Source organism: Globicephala melas, chromosome 15 (genome assembly GCF_963455315.2).
Source record: "Globicephala melas chromosome 15, mGloMel1.2, whole genome shotgun sequence".
Taxonomy (NCBI): Eukaryota; Metazoa; Chordata; class Mammalia; order Artiodactyla; family Delphinidae; genus Globicephala; species Globicephala melas.
In genome coordinates, this window is record NC_083328.1 from 21,853,451 (window position 1) to 21,871,542 (window position 18,092).

The 18,092-nt window shown below is 43.5% G+C and overlaps 1 protein-coding gene across 1 annotated transcript in view; it reads left to right on the top strand.

Annotated features, from left to right (window-relative positions):
• The window catches only part of DNAH3 (dynein axonemal heavy chain 3), a 190,434-nt gene that overhangs the window by 80,052 nt on the left and 92,290 nt on the right, over positions 1–18,092 (top strand). The window contains exons 22-32 of the mRNA XM_060285613.1: positions 515–694; positions 1,373–1,509; positions 2,487–2,688; positions 4,320–4,412; positions 6,263–6,373; positions 9,720–9,834; positions 11,800–11,998; positions 13,246–13,354; positions 13,583–13,696; positions 14,465–14,641; positions 16,699–16,790. Of these exons, the coding sequence (XP_060141596.1) occupies positions 515–694; positions 1,373–1,509; positions 2,487–2,688; positions 4,320–4,412; positions 6,263–6,373; positions 9,720–9,834; positions 11,800–11,998; positions 13,246–13,354; positions 13,583–13,696; positions 14,465–14,641; positions 16,699–16,790 (1,529 nt within the window). The remainder of the gene's footprint in view (positions 1–514; positions 695–1,372; positions 1,510–2,486; positions 2,689–4,319; positions 4,413–6,262; positions 6,374–9,719; positions 9,835–11,799; positions 11,999–13,245; positions 13,355–13,582; positions 13,697–14,464; positions 14,642–16,698; positions 16,791–18,092) is intronic.

Below are 18,092 nucleotides of genomic sequence, written 5' to 3' on the forward strand. Positions count from 1 at the left end.
ACGAGGTTTGGCCTCCTTTGCTCTTTGTCTGTGGAAGTGGGATAGGCTAAGGACACCAACTTGAGCCAGACTGCCTGGGTTCAAATTCTGACTCTGCCCCTTATCAGTTGTGTGACCTTGGACAAGTTACTTGAATTAGTTGTATGTCAGTTTCTGCACCTGTGAAGTGAGCTTTGTAATAATATCTCCCTTATAAATCTGTTGGATTAAATTGGTTTCACATACATAAAGCACTCAGACCATCACTTGTCACAGAGTAAGCCTTATAAATATTACTGTTGTTGTTGTTATTATTATGATGATTATTCCACTAGGAGAAGAACTCTATGAGGGCAAGGACTCTTGTTTTTTTCTCAGTGCTGTATCCACTTTGCCTAGAAGAGTGACCAGGACATAGTGGGCACTCAATAAGTCTTTGTGGAACAAGTGAATGAGTGAATGCATCCATTTGTCGGTGGGTCTACGATGCAGAGTGGCATGTTAGTGACTCAGATATGAAATGCTAAATTTGCAGAACTGGGAAGAAAAGCTGGTTCGCGTGCAGGAAATTTTGGATGCCTGGTTAAAATGCCAAGCCACCTGGCTATACCTGGAACCAATCTTCAGTTCAGAGGACATCATAGCCCAGATGCCAGAAGAGGGCAGGAAATTTGCCATCGTTGATAGTTACTGGAAATCACTCATGTCCCAAGCCGTGAGTTTTTTACTACCTAGCACATCTCACCATCAGGAATGTGGGATGCCGTACAGATGTTCCTCATTGTGCAATGCAGCCGTGTCCCTTGAAACCTATTAGTAAACTGGATTTTTGCAAATTCAGTATCTCTATAAATTTTTTCTAATTTCAAAAGTTATTTGTTATTAAAAATTCAAACATGGAAATAGGAAATATAAAAAGTAGAGGCCTTTTGAAATCCCAACTTCGTGGAGGTGACTATTAGCAGTTTGGATAATTTAGCTCTCATTCCTAACGAGGTATAAGATTTTATTTGTTACACGATAATGCAATAAAGCTTTTATAGATTGAGAATAATTTTAGAATTCAGGTAATTCTCTGTATTCAGTTACTCAGTTGTTTAACAAATGTTCAAGGGACCAGCGCAGACTAGTATAGAATGTCGTGGTCTGAATTCCACAATCCCAGAAGTTAAAATATAATTGGCTTCGTCGGTTTCAGGTGGCCAACCCCAGCCCAGTCAACCATGGCCAGAGGAAGAGGGTCATGTTATATGAGCAGTCAACCTTGGGGGATTAGGAGGTGATTAGGGTAGGAGGGTCATTAGTTGATGGGCTGGTCGCACACTCATTACAATAACCAGTCTCAGGATCTGGGAACCCCATGATGATTATCACCTTTTTTTATGGAACCTAGGTGAAAGATACCAGGGTTCTGGTGGCAGCAGACCAACCACGGATGGCTGAGAGGCTTCAAGAAGCCAACCTTCTGTTGGAGGACATCCAGAAGGGGCTGAATGACTACTTGGAGAAGAAGAGACTATTTTTCCCCAGGTATTCAGCATCATTCTCTTGCTTGAAGTTGCGCTCTTGACCCATATATAGGTAGAGTTACATTTTTTCATACTGAGAGTTAGCTTCTACTCATCTATTCCATATTCTTTCTAGGTTTTCCATTCCCCAAAAGACAGCTCTCGGGGGTAAGGTGTGTCTTCACGGTCACTATTTAGAGTGAGGTTGAATAGACACCAATGGAACCAGCATGGTCAAATACCCAATTAGAGGGGTATAGTACTCAAGAGCCTGGACTTTGGAGTTAAACAGACCTCAGTTTGAGTCCTTAGCCACACGTGGCTATCCAGTGCTTGAAATGTGGCTAGTGTAACTTAGAAAGCAATTTTTTTTTTTTTTTTTGCGCGGGCCTCTCACTGTTGTGGCCTCTCCCGTTGCGGAGCACAGGCTCCAGATGCACAGGCCCAGCGGCCATGGCTTACGGGCCCAGCTGCTCCACGGCATGTGGGATCTTCCCAGACCAGGGCACGAACCCACGTCCCCTGCATCGGCAGGTGGACTCTCAACCACTGCACCACCAGGGAAGCCCCCTCGCCTGGGAGTTTTAAAAATACAAATTCCCAGACCCAATCCCAGATCAGTTATATTACAATCTCTGGGAAGTGGAACCTTGGCATTGGAATTTTTTTTTTTATAACCTCTGCAGATGATTCTAAAGTGCAGCCAAGGTTAAGAACCACTGCTCTATCCAGGTTTCTTTCACCTGGTAGCAACCCCTCTCTCCCAGCCATATAAAATCCACATATACCAGCTTTCTTCCTTTCTTTTGCTGAGTCAAAACCATCTCCACCTTCTATGCCCTAGATGAAAAATGGTGAAGAGGAGTGGGCCTTAGATAAGACTCTAGAAGTAGCTGGCATTCACGCGAGTGTCATCTACCTGTTGGGGAGTATCACCTTGTTGGAAAAAGAAGCTCTTAGAAGAGATTCCAGTAGCCATCTTCCTTTGCTTTGCAATAGGTTCTTCTTCCTATCAAATGATGAGCTGTTGGAGATCTTGTCAGAGACAAAGGACCCCCTCCGAGTTCAACCACACTTGAAGAAGTGCTTTGAAGGAATTGCCAAGCTGGAGTTTACAGACAGCATGGAGATTGTGGGCATGATCAGCTCAGAAAAAGAAATCGTTCCATTCAAACAGAAAATCTCCCCAGCTGAAGCCAAAGTAACTCCACTTACCCATTTTTGGTTCTTATCGTCATAACAGAGTGAAACAGAGAGAGGCAGATTGTATGTTGGTTAAACATTTGGACTCTGGTTCCAGATTGCCTGGGTGTGGAACACTTAGATTACACAACTTAATGACGGGTGACTTTGCGGAACTAATCTTTCTGAGTCTACTTGCTCATCTCTAAGATGGAGATTATACTGCAATTCACATGGCATCCTAAATTTGTGGAAGGATTTCAACCGAACTTGATGTGGAGGCAGCAGCAGGAATCAGATCCAACAACTAATGCTGTTTAAATCCCCGTGAGCAGAGCCCACTTTAAAGAGATCTGGTCAGATGGGGCAGGTGTTTTTAAAGGTGTTTAAAGGGCAGGTGTTTCAATAATATTTCATGGAATTAATGCCATTTAACTCAGATTTTTCATACATGTGCCCTTATCAAATGAGTAAAATGTAAGTTACTTCCACTCTTGCTGAATAGGACAGCACCCAGCGTAGAAATAGACAAGTACTCTTGCCTTGCCGTTTTTGCCACCCACACATTTAAGTTACAGCAACCAGGGATCATACCTTAAAACCAGACACCAGCTAGCTCACGAGCACCTGAGGTCAGCAGGTACAGTTGCCTGAGATTCTAACACTGAATAATATGCTGCACATTCAAATTACCTGTAGAGCTTTAAAAAAATCCAAATGCCCTGCTTGCATCCCATACCAATTAAATCAGAATGTCTGGGAGTGGGAGTCAGGCATCCATAATTTTTAAAGATCTCCAGATGATTCCAGTGCACAGCAAAGTTTGGGGACCACTGGAATAATGCAAGAATTAGAACTGTTCAATTAGAAATGAGCAACTTATTTTATGAACTTGTCAACTAAAAAAAAAATGCACAACCTAAACGTTAAGAGGTGTGTTTTGTTCAGCGGACATTCTTAGGACTTCAAGCTGGAGAGGCAGCATCTCAAGTAACCCTGAGAAAACGGCTTGGAGGAGGCAAGGAGGGGAGATATATAGGAGTTTTGCAACAAAGGGCAGGTAGTCCGAACTTCAAAAGATTATTGTTAATTAAAGAAAACCAGATATCTCAAGTTAAGGAATTTAGTGCTTTTCTATGGATGGGAAAATGCAAAAGTCTAGGCTCACTGAAATCATTCCTTTGATATGCGCGTCAGCTGTCTGGGGCCAGCATCCTGTGTTTTCTCATCCTGAGTTCCCTCAGGGCTCACCAGCTCACTTTGGGAGGTGGCGGCTGCAGTCACTGATGGCTGCAGCATCTTTTGATCACCGATATGGCAGAGGCAATATTTTATTTCTCAAACTGAAGTGTAAATGTGTCATTTGTCTCCTGAGAGAGACATAAATAACTTTATTTACAGTTGTCTTCCAGAAAATGATATGAAAGAAGTGCATGTTAAAAACTCCCTATTGCCCCTTTTTTGAGACATACACTTCTTAGAATACAGTAAATAAGTGTAAAACCAATAGTTAAAGAATACTGGCTTAAAGGTGTGCAAACCTTTGGCCTCCCTCCAGCTCTGTCCAGAGAGAAAGCTGGCTTCTGCCCATGGTCCCTCCCTCCAGGCTTGGCTAACTGTTACTGCCTCCCTGTCTGTCTCAACCCACAGGGCATGGTGGAAAGATGGCTCCAGCAGGTGGAACAGATGATGCTTGCCAGTATGAAGGAAGTTATTAGACTTGGGATTGAAGCATATGTCCAGGTAAATGAAAATTGGGGTACACATGCCAGGGTGTTGGTACACCAACAAGAACTTTGGGGACAAGGTTAAATGGAAGCCTGTCTTCTGCTAAAACCCACCCCTCTCCTGCTGAGTAACACCTGACCCCTCTGTGCCTCTTTCTCCTTTCCCTGTAAATCCTGGGGCAGTCTATGTATTTCTGAATATAAAATGTTCGCAGTTAGAAGCAGCAGACACTAGCATAGCCTGTGAGCCAGAACCCTTTGTTTGCTGTGGGGCAGTCCTTTCTGTGAAAATAATTGATGGCAAGCGGTTTATTTAGAGCCCCTCCCCAATTAAGCATCCCCTCCCCCAGGCTTTTTTAACATTACACATGCCCTGAAGGGCACAACTCATTAAGCTCCCAAAGCTTTAGGTGACCTGTGTAACAGAAGGCCTAAGGGAAAAGAACCTGTTGCAATTACTCTTTAGCCAGCTCCCAGCAAGGTTAATGTTGGCAGACTAGATATTTACTCTCCTCTACTTTAGGTGCTCCTCACTTTGGGGCCCCCACCCCTATCCCCAGGACTTTTTCCATCAAAAAAAGGGGTATTCAATTAACACCTTCCCACTAAGTACCAAGGACTGACCCTGCTGCCCCTCTCAATAGTATTTGCCTTGTAAATGAAAGACCAGTCCTTTGTCCCATGACATATTACAAATCAAAAATTAAGTTAAAGAAAAACGGCTACCTGTATGAAGTTATTTCATGCAATTGCATCTGTAGCCAGACACAGCAAACTTTTTCTGTAAAGGACCAGATAGTAAATGTTTTCAGCTGTGCAGGCAATATACACCAGGCACAACTATTTATCCTTGCCTTTCTAATAGAAAAGCAGCCTTGGATGATGGATTCAGCAGGGGGCGTGGCTGTATTACAGTATAACTTTATTTACAAAAACAGATATGGCCATATTTGTCCCTCAGGCTATAATTTCCCTATCTATAGTTTAAAAAAAGTTAGGGCGGTCATGGCTAAGAAAATCGTGGGGCAGTACTGCAATGTTATGTAGCTATCAAAAGGAGTAGTTATATAAATACCTTCTGAACAACACCTTGATTATAACTATGTAAAATCCCTGGATGGGAGCATTAAAGGAAAAAAAAGAAAGGAGTTGTTGACTGAAAAAAAAATGCACGACATGAGAGTTGTGAGTTAAGTTTTATTTGGGGCAAAATGAGGACTATAGACTGGGAGACAGCATTTCAGATATCTCTCAGAAAATGCTCCAAAGATGTAGGGGGGAAGGTCAGTGTATATGGGATTTTGGTGAAGGGGGAGTACATGCAATCATCACATATTTTTTGCAGAAGGTTGCTGCTGGTCTCGTGAAGGTCGCTGCTAGTCACGAGGAGCAGATGTCACCATGAAGGGTTTTAGTGCTTTCCTAGATACGAGGAGATGCAAGAATTGGGCTCATAAAATGGTTTCCTGAAAATATCTAATTATCTGAAGACCTGTTCTGCCAGTTTTTCCCAGAGCACAGAGTGCCTCATTCCTGATCTCCACCCTGAACTCCTTGCAGGGGGTGTTGAAGGTCAGCAGCTGCAGCAGGTCATAACTTAATCCTTGTAGAGGTAGCTGGCAAGTGACAACTTATAGGCAACAGAGTTAATGAAATTGTTGGTGATGATCCTTTTCTTTTTCATAAAATTCAGGGAGGAAGACATAAATCCGTAATCCCAGAAATGTCAAGCCTTGTAGCCTCGGAGGTTGGGGATGAATTTTGTTTTTGTTGAGGGGGTAAGATGGTGGTAGATGTTTTTAGGAAGTCAGTTTAACTCACATAAGATGAACTGACCCTACAATGTGCCCTGCTGCACTTTCCCAGGTCCCTCGTAATCACTGGGTCTTGCAGTGGCCTGGCCAGGTGGTTATCTGTGTCTCCTCCATCTTTTGGACCCAGGAGGTTTCCCAAGCCCTGGTTGAAAAGACCCTACCGGTAAGTGAGCCTGTCATGAAGCTTGTAGAGGAGATTTGAGCTTGATTATGATTTGAATGACATATAATTAGAGTAGCCATTTTTCTAAACAAAAAAATAAACAGCCCCATGGTGTCACAGAAGGCAGGGTTCTCTTTGGGACAGAGATTTGGGAATTAGGGCTGTCCTGGAGTTCTGTAGTATAAGAACTCTCACATTTCTTCCCAGACGGAAATTCTAGGCTGCAGTATCCTGTTTCTTCAGCCTTTGCTTCCAATTGTCAACCCGGCAGAATTTCTACCAGCAGAGACTGCTCATCTTCTTCCTGGGCCAAGAAGCCACCTGGTCCTGTTTTCCTCTACTCTTCCTGCACCATATCCCTTCTTACCACCTCCAGTCCAACACTAACCCATCTCCAGCTTTTCCTTCAGCTTTCTCTTGAGACCAAGAATGCTCAGGTCCTGCTTGTCTTCAGATCCAGACACACGTATTTCCAGCTAACTCTGCCACCAATGCCTGTACTTGAGGGTTCAAGACCTGGATGGATTTGAGTTCAAATTCTGACACCTCCAACTGTTAGATATGTGACCATGGTCAAGCTACATAACCTGAACCTCAGTCTCCTTGTCTATAAAATGGAAGGAATTGTAGCACCACACCTTACTACTGTGAAGGGTTAAATGAGATGCTAGTAAATTATTCAGTACTTAGATCCTAGGCTATAAACCCCACAGGGCAGGGGGCATGTCTCCTTGCCTCACTATTATATCTCAGAGGGTTATTGCAGTGTCAAGCACATAGTAGTTGCTCAATAAATATTTTTTGACTGACTACATGGTAACTCCATTCCCAACATTTTTACCATGGTATAGTTTCCCATGATTATCTCATCAGAATTCCTGTTATTCCCCCTATATACAATATGATTGCCTGTGGCTAGAATATATTTTAATTTACTATATTTTGCTTTATACATTAAAATTAGAACATTAGTATTTGACCAAGTTTCACTTTTTACAGATATCTTGTTGATAATTCCTAAAAGATGTGTTGCACTTTACACGTGCAAACTGCTTTCACGTACATCATTTCAAACCTCAGAAACACTAAAAAATTCTGACTTTTGTGACTGTATCTCTGTGCCCCAGTTTTCCTACCTGTAAAAGAGGAGAGTGCTTCCCATCACACACTCAAGCCCTGGAGTACAATGAATGCTGAATGATGTGCCTTGGCATCCTAAAGGTGTTGGTACAGAATTGCTATCCATCCATCCATCTACCCGTTGTTCATTTAACAAATATTTGTTTGACGTTGCAACTGGGACTTTGCTGCTAGGCAAAGGGAATTAGAGGTAAATGAGACAGTCATGGTCCCTGTCCTCACGGATTTACAGTCTAGTGGGGGGAGATAAAAAGGCTCTTTTATAGAACTATGATACTGAAAGTACAGGGATCCAGAAAGCATGGGAAGGAAGGAGAAAAGAGAGGGGAAGATTTCCCAGAAAAACAGTGTCTAAGAGGAGACATAAAATATGAATAGGGACAAGAGAAAGCACTCCCGAGAGAAAGAGAGAGAGAGAGGAGAGAGAGGAGAGAGAGACCAGAATGTGCAAAAGTCTGACGATGAAAAGTATGGTGCATTCCAGCAACTGAAGGCAGTTTGGTCCAGAATTGCTGTGGAATGCATGTGGTTAAGAGAGATGCAGGGGGCAGTTCCATCACCAGCGGCTTTACAGACACGCCGAGGGTGATGGGGGCACATCAAAAAGGCTTTTTTTTTGCTATGTACTACGGATATTATAATTAATAACAACCACCACTATTTACTGGGTGCTTTATTCACACCAGACATTGTGCCAAGTGCTTTACATACACTATCTTATTTAATCCTCAAAACCACTTGAAGAATAGCTATAATTATTGGGATTTGACAGATCAGGAGACTGAGACTCAGAGGGTTAAAATCATTTGCCAAAGAAGACCGTAACAGGAAAGTGGGGAAAATGAGGTGAGCCTAGGGTGGTCTCACTTATTTTTAATTCTTTTTTTTTTTTTCAGTTTTTATTTATTTATTTATTTTTGGCTGTGTTGGGTCTTTGTTGCTGCGTGTGGGCTTTCTCTAGTTGCGGTGAGCAGAGGCTACTCTTCGTTGGAGTGCGGGGACTTTTGTGGTGGCTTCTCTTATTGCGGAGCACGGGCTCTAGGCACATGGGCTCAGTAGTTGTGGCTCGTAGGCTCTAGAGCGCAGGCTCAGTAGCTGTGGCGCACAGGCTTAGTTGCTCTGTGGCATGTGGGATCTTCCCAGACCAGGGCTCAAACCTGTGTACCCTACGTTGGCAGGCGGATTCTTAACCACTGCACCACCAGGGAAGTCCCATTTTTAATTCATTTTTATTGTTTAACTCTTTATTTTGAAATAATGTCAGACCTGCAAATAACATTGCAAAAATAATACAAAGAATTCCCATACACTCTTCATCCAGATTCCCCACATATTAACATCTTACATAACCACAGTACAATTATCCAAATCAGGAAATCAACATTGATACAATATTATTATCTATTCTATAAACCTTTTATACTCATCCTCGTTCAGGATCCAATCCAGGATTACATGTTTACATGCATTTAGTTTTCATATCTCCTTTGTCTATTTTAATCTGAGTTTCAGGTATTTTGTTAATTCTGGTTTACTACCTAATTTATATATAGTAAAATTCACCCTTTTTAGTGTGCATTTCTTTCTTTTTTTGCGGTACGCGGGCCTCTCACTCTTGTGGCCTCTCCCGTTGCGGAGCACAGGCTCCGGACGCGCAGGCTCAGCGGCCATGGCTCACGGGCCCAGCCGCTCCGCGGCATGTGGGATCTTCCCAGACCGGGGCACAAACCCGTGTCCCCTGCATCGGCAGGTGGACTCTCAACCACTGCGCCACCAGGGAAGCCGTTTAGTGTGCATCTCTGAATTTTGACAAGCACATACAGTCATGTAACCACCATCACAGTCAAGACATAGTTCCAAACACCCTAAAATTTTCCTCATATCCTTTGTAGTCAACCCTTTCCCCTGTTCTCAGCCTCTGACAACTACCATTTTGTTTTCTGTCCCTATAGTTTTGTCTTTTCCACAATATTATAAAATGGAATCATATAGTATCTAGGCTTTCAAATCTGAATTCTTTCAGTTAGCGTAATGCATTTGAAATTTGTCTCAATGTTAATGACTAGGGGTGAGGGAAAGGGAGCTTGAGGGATGACATCCAGGAGTCTGGTTTGGACCATGGGGTTGTGGATGGTGTCATTCCAGAAAAGAGATTACCAGAAGAGAATCCAGTTTAACCCATTGTTCCATCTTACTCCCCTGCTAGGATTTTCTGAAAAAGAGCAATGATCAGATTGCACAGATTGTCCAGCTGGTGCGAGGAAAACTGAGCAGTGGGGCTCGACTCACCCTTGGGGCCCTCACAGTCATTGATGTCCACGGTAAGCAAGGAGGTTTCCCTCGCATTACTGACTGTCCAGTAAGAGCTGCCAGGCTTGCCTCTCTCCCTTCTGGATGGAATGACTCAGGTCCCTTTTCTCATTAGGAAGAAGCTTCTCCAACTGAAAGTAAGTGAGGGGGTAAGGAGAGGAGTCAGTGCTTCTGTGTATCTCCATCTTATGTTTTCCCCTCCCATCCCCAACGTTTCTGAGACTTACCAACTCGGATCGATTTCCCTGTACTGATCTTAATGAACATTTTTGAATACTTACTTGGTGCCAAGCTTTGTGCTAAGTGCTTGACATACATTGTCTTGTTTTTATACACATTTCACAGATTAAGAGCCTGAGGTTTATAGAGGCAAATAACTTGCTGAGAGGCACACAGCTAGTAAGTAGCAGAGATGCTTTTGTAATTTGAACTTATGTCTGATTCCAAACCCAGAGACTGGAAATGGGCAGTGATGCAGGGAGGGAATGGGTAAGAGAGGATGCCTTCCAGCTCTTCCTAGAAAAGAGAGAGAGAGAGAGAAGGAGAGAAGGAGGAAAGGAGGAAGAAGAACCAGGGTCTTTATGTAGAGCAAACAACCCCCACACCGTCACGCCCTCATCACCAAGGAAACTAGGGCTGGACCAAACTTGTTGCCTGGGAACAGTGTCTCTTTTGCTTACATACCCAACTTCCTACTGGCAGTTCATGCATCTCTCTCTCTGTGAGGCTGATGCTCATTTCTTTTTTGGCCACACGGCTTGTGGGACCTCAGTTCCCTGACCAGGGATTGAACCTGGGCCACGGGAGTGAAAGCCTGGAATCCTAACCACTAGGCCACCAGGGAACTCCCTGATGCTCATTTCAATCCCTGATGCTCATTTCAATCTGATTTCATTTGGATAGACTAGCATAAAATCCGGAGGAGACAAGGCAGAAGGTGATCTTCATCTGGCTACATATTTAACTGGTAGGAGTAACAAGTGCAAGCATGGTTACTGCCCAGGATACCTCAGAGTGGTTGGGTTTACACACACACACACACACACACACACACACATTCATGCACAAACACATGAACATGCACTGCATAGGGAAGGTATCCACAACGAAGTGCCTTGAGATTCACCTTCCTGGATCTCTCACACATACCCTGCTCCTGCCACCACTCTCCGGGTTCTCCCAGGAATCTGGTGTGGAATTAAATTCCTTGGGGTGAATGGAAGAGCTGTTGGTGTAATCTTCTGCAAGGACTCTTCTCTGTAGGGTTTTGGATTTTACTGTAATAAAGATTTCTCTCACAGAGAGGCAGTAGACTTAGAGAAGTGTCCCCTTGCAGAGTTATATTTCTGAAATCCTGATTTCAAGCTGCTCTACTAGTTCTAAGATCACAATAGCACTTGCCCTGTGAGTTACCTAAAAAATAATGAATGATTCTCATAAACTTACGTCCATTCATCAACTTCAGGGCTCCCATCACTGTGAGAAAAGTAAATTAGGCTCACAATCCCATGACAGAAAGGAGAAAACCTAGAAATGTATCTCCTAGTTAGTTTCTCAGACATCCCCCTTCATGGAAAGAATACATCTAACAAGGATTCATGGGACCCCTGCCCTTGCTAACTGTATCAGGCAAGGCAGATCGTGTTCTCTTAAGAGGCCTGGAACAGGGCCAAAAGGGTCACACTGGGGATAAGATAGCATTTGGGGCAACTACATATTGCAAACCCCTCTGGTTCAGCCTCCCAAGAGTTTGGGAATGATAACAGTAGCTAATACTATAAATTTATATAATACATAAATACAGATGTTGCTTGAAGTTTGGGGATGGGCGAGAAGGATAGTTGAGCCTAAAATTGTCGAGATAGTGAGGGGTGGCCTTGCTGACATCCTCAGTCAGACCCTTCTGAGGAATCCATGAAGACGGGAGGATGCTGATGGCTCTGCAAGTGTGTGTTTCCACGTCTGTGTCCCCACAGCTCGTGATGTGGTCGCCAAGTTATCTGAAGACAGTGTCTGTGACCTGAATGATTTCCAGTGGATCTCCCAACTGCGCTACTACTGGGATGCCAAGGATGTACAGGTGAAGATGATCACTACAGAAGCCTTATACGGCTATGAGTACCTGGGAAACTCCTCCCGGCTGGTGATTACGCCCCTCACTGACCGCTGCTACAGGTAAACTCTGAAGGGTGAATAGAGAATTCCAAAAGGAAAACCTGGGGAAGAAGGTTAGAGCATCTTGAGTTTGTTACCTTCACCGTCTATATTTTAGTTTCTCAGATTTTAGAATTTTTCCCTTCATCACCATGGTCCCACAGATGGGCATGGAAACTGGGCCTTAGGCCAGAAATGAGAACCCAGTAGGAGTCCTAATCTAATGCAAATTAATGTGTTCAAACCAACAATTAGCACGTTGTTGTCTCTCCTTGAAAATGGCACAGTGCTTAAGTAGAAAGGTCTCCAGTGGCAGGGATCAAGATGGTGCCTGGAGATCCCATGGCCAGAGATAAAAAAGGGGCCAGGTAAAGGACCCAAGCAAGGAGTCTCGGAGCTCTGCCACCCAGTCTGATGAAGAGGTATGGCCATTCTGTGCTCAGCAGCGTGCTTTGCCACTTTGCTTGGAATTTATAACTTTAGAAATCTGGACTTTGTGAACTTGTCAGTTTTGTGATGTTTAGATTTTTCTTTGATTTTATACATTCCTTAGAGTAGAACTTTTTTAATTATAAAAATAGTACTTGAGTATTTTTTAAATTTCAGAGTCCTCAGTCACGTGTTTTCTATGTTCTATGATTTCTGTTCTTCATTCATTTATCTATTCCACTCAGTGTTCAACAACCATTTCTTGAACTTTCCTGTGCATGATGTATGACCTCCAGGAACCCTCAACTTAATGGGGTGGGGGAGAGACACACCCTCAGGTGATAACAAGAAAGTGTGTTAACTGAAATTATAGAGGCTCATACAAGGGGCTGTGGAACCACAATTCACACATCATTCATTTCTAGCATTTATCTTGTGCCTGCCATATGGAACTGAATCAAATATGGGTCCTGAACTCAAGAGTTCATAACCTAGTGGGAGAAATATATTTATTTTCCATCATCCCATTGGCATTGGTGATCTTTGGAATGTGGAATTTATGAGGATTTTTTACTTTTCTTTGATTCATTTAGTAAGTATATATTCATTTATCCATTCAATCCTTCATTCAAACAAATGCTTATAGGTGTCACCCATGTACCAGGCGCCGAGGTTACAACACTGAGTAAAATAGAACTTTTTACAATGATGATGTATTGCTCATATAATCAGGGAAAAATATTTAATTACTTGTCTGAGTCAAAACAAAATAAACCAAAAGCAAATTTCTTTCCTGTGCCTTAGGACTTGGCACTGAGTTCGCATTCTCTTCTCCTTAGGACACTGATGGGGGCTTTGAAGCTGAACCTTGGAGGAGCCCCAGAGGGTCCAGCTGGGACAGGCAAGACAGAAACCACCAAAGATCTAGCCAGAGCTTTGGCCAAACAGGTAGGGAAATGCTGTCCATCCGCACACTCTTTTTCCCAACCCTCTGTGGACCCCTGTCCAGGGGAATTGGCATGAAGTTCAAGATGGCTCAGAGTAACAGGCAGAGTGGGGCTCCACCTCCTTCAGTGAAACAGGAAGAGGGGAGCCCCACCTCTGTTTCATGGTGCAGGGTGGTTCAGGTGGGAGGAAACCCATCCTGAATGGTGCCCACATCCTCCCTCTCTCTAGTGTGTGGTCTTCAACTGCTCAGATGGTCTAGATTACAAAGCCATGGGGAAGTTCTTCAAAGGGCTGGCCCAGGCTGGAGCGTGGGCCTGCTTTGATGAGTTCAACAGGATTGAGGTAACTCTGCTACTGGGCTACTGAATGGAGGGTTTGGACATGCAGGGACTTTTTTCTGGGCTCTCAGTTCCTCAGTGACAGGGACTTGTGTCTCCTCTAAGGCCCTTTGCACAGAGTAAGTACTCAATGAACCAAACAAAAACAGCCCCAAGGAGACAAAATGCATATTTTATACACATAAACATTCTCACCAAATTGATTCCCTCACTCACTCATTCAGAAATTTATTGAGCAGCTACTCTATGTCAGATACTCTGCATGTGTTCATGATACAAAGATGAGCAAAAAATGGTTTTGCCCTCTAGACTGTTACAGTCTAGCAAAGGGACATAAAAATTAAACGATACAAATAGAATATGAGAGAAGTCTATAGCAGTGGTACAGAGGAGTCATCACAAAAGAGGGGGTGGTTAATTCTATTTGGGTAGGGAATCGAGATTAGGAAATGTAAACATGCAACTTGAACCGATAAACACATACTGTGGGTGAAGCATTATGCTAGGTGCTGGAACAAAGGTAAAACAAAGATAAGATCCTATGGAAACTACTTACACACACACACACACGTATGCTCATGTATGCATGCATATACACACCAATTTTCCTTTCCTTTACCAAAACCCTAAATCATGCTCCTAATTTTGAATGTGAAGGTCTTATTCTCAGGTGATGGGGTTCTTTCTTTGCTAAGTGAAGGGTACTTTGGCATAGTGGGGTTGGTGGCTGTCAGAAGCAGGAGCTCAAATCAACCAGCCATTCTCACTCCAGGTAGAAGTGCTCTCTGTGGTAGCTCAGCAGATTCTCAGCATTCAGCAAGCCATTATCCGGAAGCTAAAGACGTTCATCTTTGAAGGCACTGAGCTCTCTCTGAACCCAACCTGTGCTGTCTTCATCACCATGAACCCTGGGTATGCTGGCAGGGCTGAGCTGCCAGATAACCTCAAGGTAAATACTGAGTGCGTAACTACTGGGTGTACTTTATGGTATAGAAACCTTCGGAAGTACCCGAGGGTCTCACAGAGAAGCCAAATAATGGGACCAGTTGACATTTTTCAGCTGTGAGAAGTAAAGACGTTACTTGGCTTCAGAACTCCACCATCTCCCCAACTAGGTCTCATGAGATGGGAGGAAATATATACATAGTAACCAATGGCAAAGAGGCAACAATGATCACTGAAAGAAGTGTCACTATTTCTGTTGTCTACAGGGGTCAGACAGTTAATATAAATGAGAAAAGCCAGCTGGGCCTGGTAGGGACTCTGACAAATGCCCCATCTAGAGGCAGCAGCCCCTACTTAGCCCCAGCCTACTGTTGCCAAGCAGGAATTGTCAGATCTTCTCATTTTTCAGGAAAAGCCAGAAATTTGGATTTTTACATGAAATCTTATTTTTAGATCCTGTCTCAATGCAAAAAAAAAAAAAAAAATCACTGTAGGCCAAATAAAACAGATCTGCTTATAAGAGAGCATCAAAGTTCAACACAGAGAACGCTGGTAGACCGAGACTAGAGCACGTGGAGCTAAGCTGGTTAGGCCTAAGTGGTGTCCACACCAAAGCAGGCTGTTCCAACCAGCTAGAGAGATAACAAGAGAGCTTGTATGTCCCTGGTACCTACTGCTGAGCTGGCCTGAGCTACAGCTGTGACAATAAGCATTGGCCCTGCTGCTAGTGGGAGGAGGCAAGTGCCTCTGAAGGGGGAGAGAGAGAATTCCAACCAGGCCATCTTAAGGGAACAGGCACTAGATGACCTTAGCATGCTGCTCTCATGAAAGGAAAAAACACAAAGTGCAAGATGAATGGGTCTTCACCTGTGGGAAGAGCACCTAGCACCCCAACTGCATGAAAAGAGCAACCAGAGGGAAAATTCTAGGCCTGCTTCTTTATGGATTTCCCTTCAAGTTATTGCTCCATTCCCTTGCGTGAAAGACGTAAGAGAGACCTGGACAGAACCGACATTCGCTGACTTTAGTACATGATGCTCCAGCTGCTAGAAGCACATTCTGATTAGTTCCCTGGAATCTAATTCAGACACGCCACTCCTCCTCCTCCTTGGGAATGGAAAAGAAGTCAGAGAGATCCCTAAGGGTGACTCTTCCTCTCTAGGTCAGCATAGGCCAGGGACACCAAAGTAGAATTTGGACCCACATTTCTCATTTTAGAGTACCCAGTTGATGTAACTCCCCCCTGCACCCCTCCCAGCCAACAACCACGTTAGATCTGCACAAACAACTTTCATGAGACAGTGTGGCATAGTAGAAGGTACCCAGGGTTGGTGTCAGGAAGCCTGGATTCTAGCCCTGGCTCTACCTCTAACGGCATGACTTGGGCAAGTCACTTCTCCTCTAAGATCTAAGATATTAGATCCAAGATATTAGAAACAATAGCTGATGTTTACTGAGCCCTCACTATGGGCCACACACCTTTTTAAGCACTTCACTTGCATAGGATCATTTGTTCTCATGAGAACTATGAAGAGGGCACAGTTGTTAGTACATTTTGAGATGAAAGACCTGAGGTCTGGAGGGGTTACATAACTTACCCACAGTTAGTAGCTAACAGAACAAGGACTCAAATCAAGATTTGTCTGACTTCAGGATTCTCCTGATACATAATTATCCTGCATCCCTGAATGACTTCTACTGTCTACACTGAACACCGGAAAGTTCCAATAGTTGAATGATGCTCATTTGGCATAGGAGGATGAGGTGTTGCTAGGATACCAGCACCTAAGGCCTTCCACACAACCACTGAGGGACCCACTGTGACACATGTACCTGGACAAGGCTAGTGGGGAGGTTCATGGAGCAGTGGATCTGTCCAGTAAAGACAGTCCTTCTGCACTGATTTGTCCTCCAGCCCTCCTTTCCTTGATTGTCACTGGGTGGTCTGAATGATCATGTTACTTCTCTTTGCCTCTGTAGATGTACCTTCCCCCATTTTCACCTTATGTGTTTAGGTTCTTTACATGAAGTCTTATTTTTAGAGGGCTGTTTCTTTTCCAGGCCTTGTTTCGGACGGTGGCCATGATGGTGCCAGATTATGCCCTCATTGGAGAAATCTCCCTCTACTCTATGGGGTTTCTAGACTCCAGAAGGTATGTTATATTGGCTTTCTAGTGCGTTCTAAAGAAAGAGTGACAGAGTGGCTTTTTGTGGGGTGGATTCAAGGTAAATTGTCCATTGGAAAAAAAAAGAGAGAAACTTGAGAAACTGCTTTTACTCACAAGTTGATCTGAAAGCACATAGCCCTGGTCTTGGTCCTGACCCCATCCCTGACTAGGAAATGGCTCAGATTAGCAAGAAAGGGCCTCCACTCTATTTGTATACACCTGGACTTCTTCTAAGGAAGAATCGCTCATCTCTTCTCTACCCTTCACTCTAACACACACACACACACTCCTAAATGACTTAAGGCGAGACTGAAAAACATGAAGTTATTCCAAGATTGAAGAGGAAAAATTAATATAATTTAGAATTAACATTGTTATCAATATAATATTTATTTACTCAAATCAACTTGGTTATCTCTCATTCACGTATTACCCAGTTTTCTAAGACGGAGACATACACAAGCATCAGTGTCTTTATCACATGCACCCAGAGTTGTGAATATTTATTGTAAAATGCCTTTTATTGATCTATTTCAAATTTTACATTTGTCTTTTTACATTGTCTTGCCCATAATCAATTGATTTTTTGTTACTGCAGTTATCTCCACAAGGCCCACAGTGTCTTTGTGGCCTGGAGGTCCTTGCTGTTAATGCAAAGGGCTGCAGATATTCTCGACAGAATGTGCCATCCTTCCTAGGCTAAGAGGCTGCCTCAGTCATAAGAGGTTTATTTTTTCTATAGGAGACTTGGGTTACATTGATTTGCCTGTTCAATTCATTTATTTATTCAATTGGCAAACCACCTACCTTATGCCCAGCCCTGTGCTAGGTGCTGATGAGCAACACAGTCTTTGCTTTTAAAGTAAATCAGTCTTGTTAGAGAGGAGCCCTGCAAGGGGAATGTGCATAAGTACATTAGTTAGGGTAAACCTGACCTCCAAATTCCAATGGGTTAGCATAGCAAAAGTTTATTTTTCACTCCCTAGAAATCTAAAATGGGTGTTTGTGATCAGCGGAGTTCTTCCCCAGGGACCCAGGTTACTTATATCTCACAGCTACAACACACGAGCATAGAGGGTCTTATGGAGGAGGTTTTTATGGACCAGCCCTCAAAGTGGCACACTTCCCTTTCATTCATATGCCACTGGCTAGGACTCAGTGATGCGGCCACCCGTAACTGTGTGGGAGGCTAGGAAATGTGGTTCCCCCCCGTGTGCCCAGGAAAAATAAAATATGGCAGTACACATGAGCATACATGTATTGTGTGCTGAGTATATTAAATTTTGA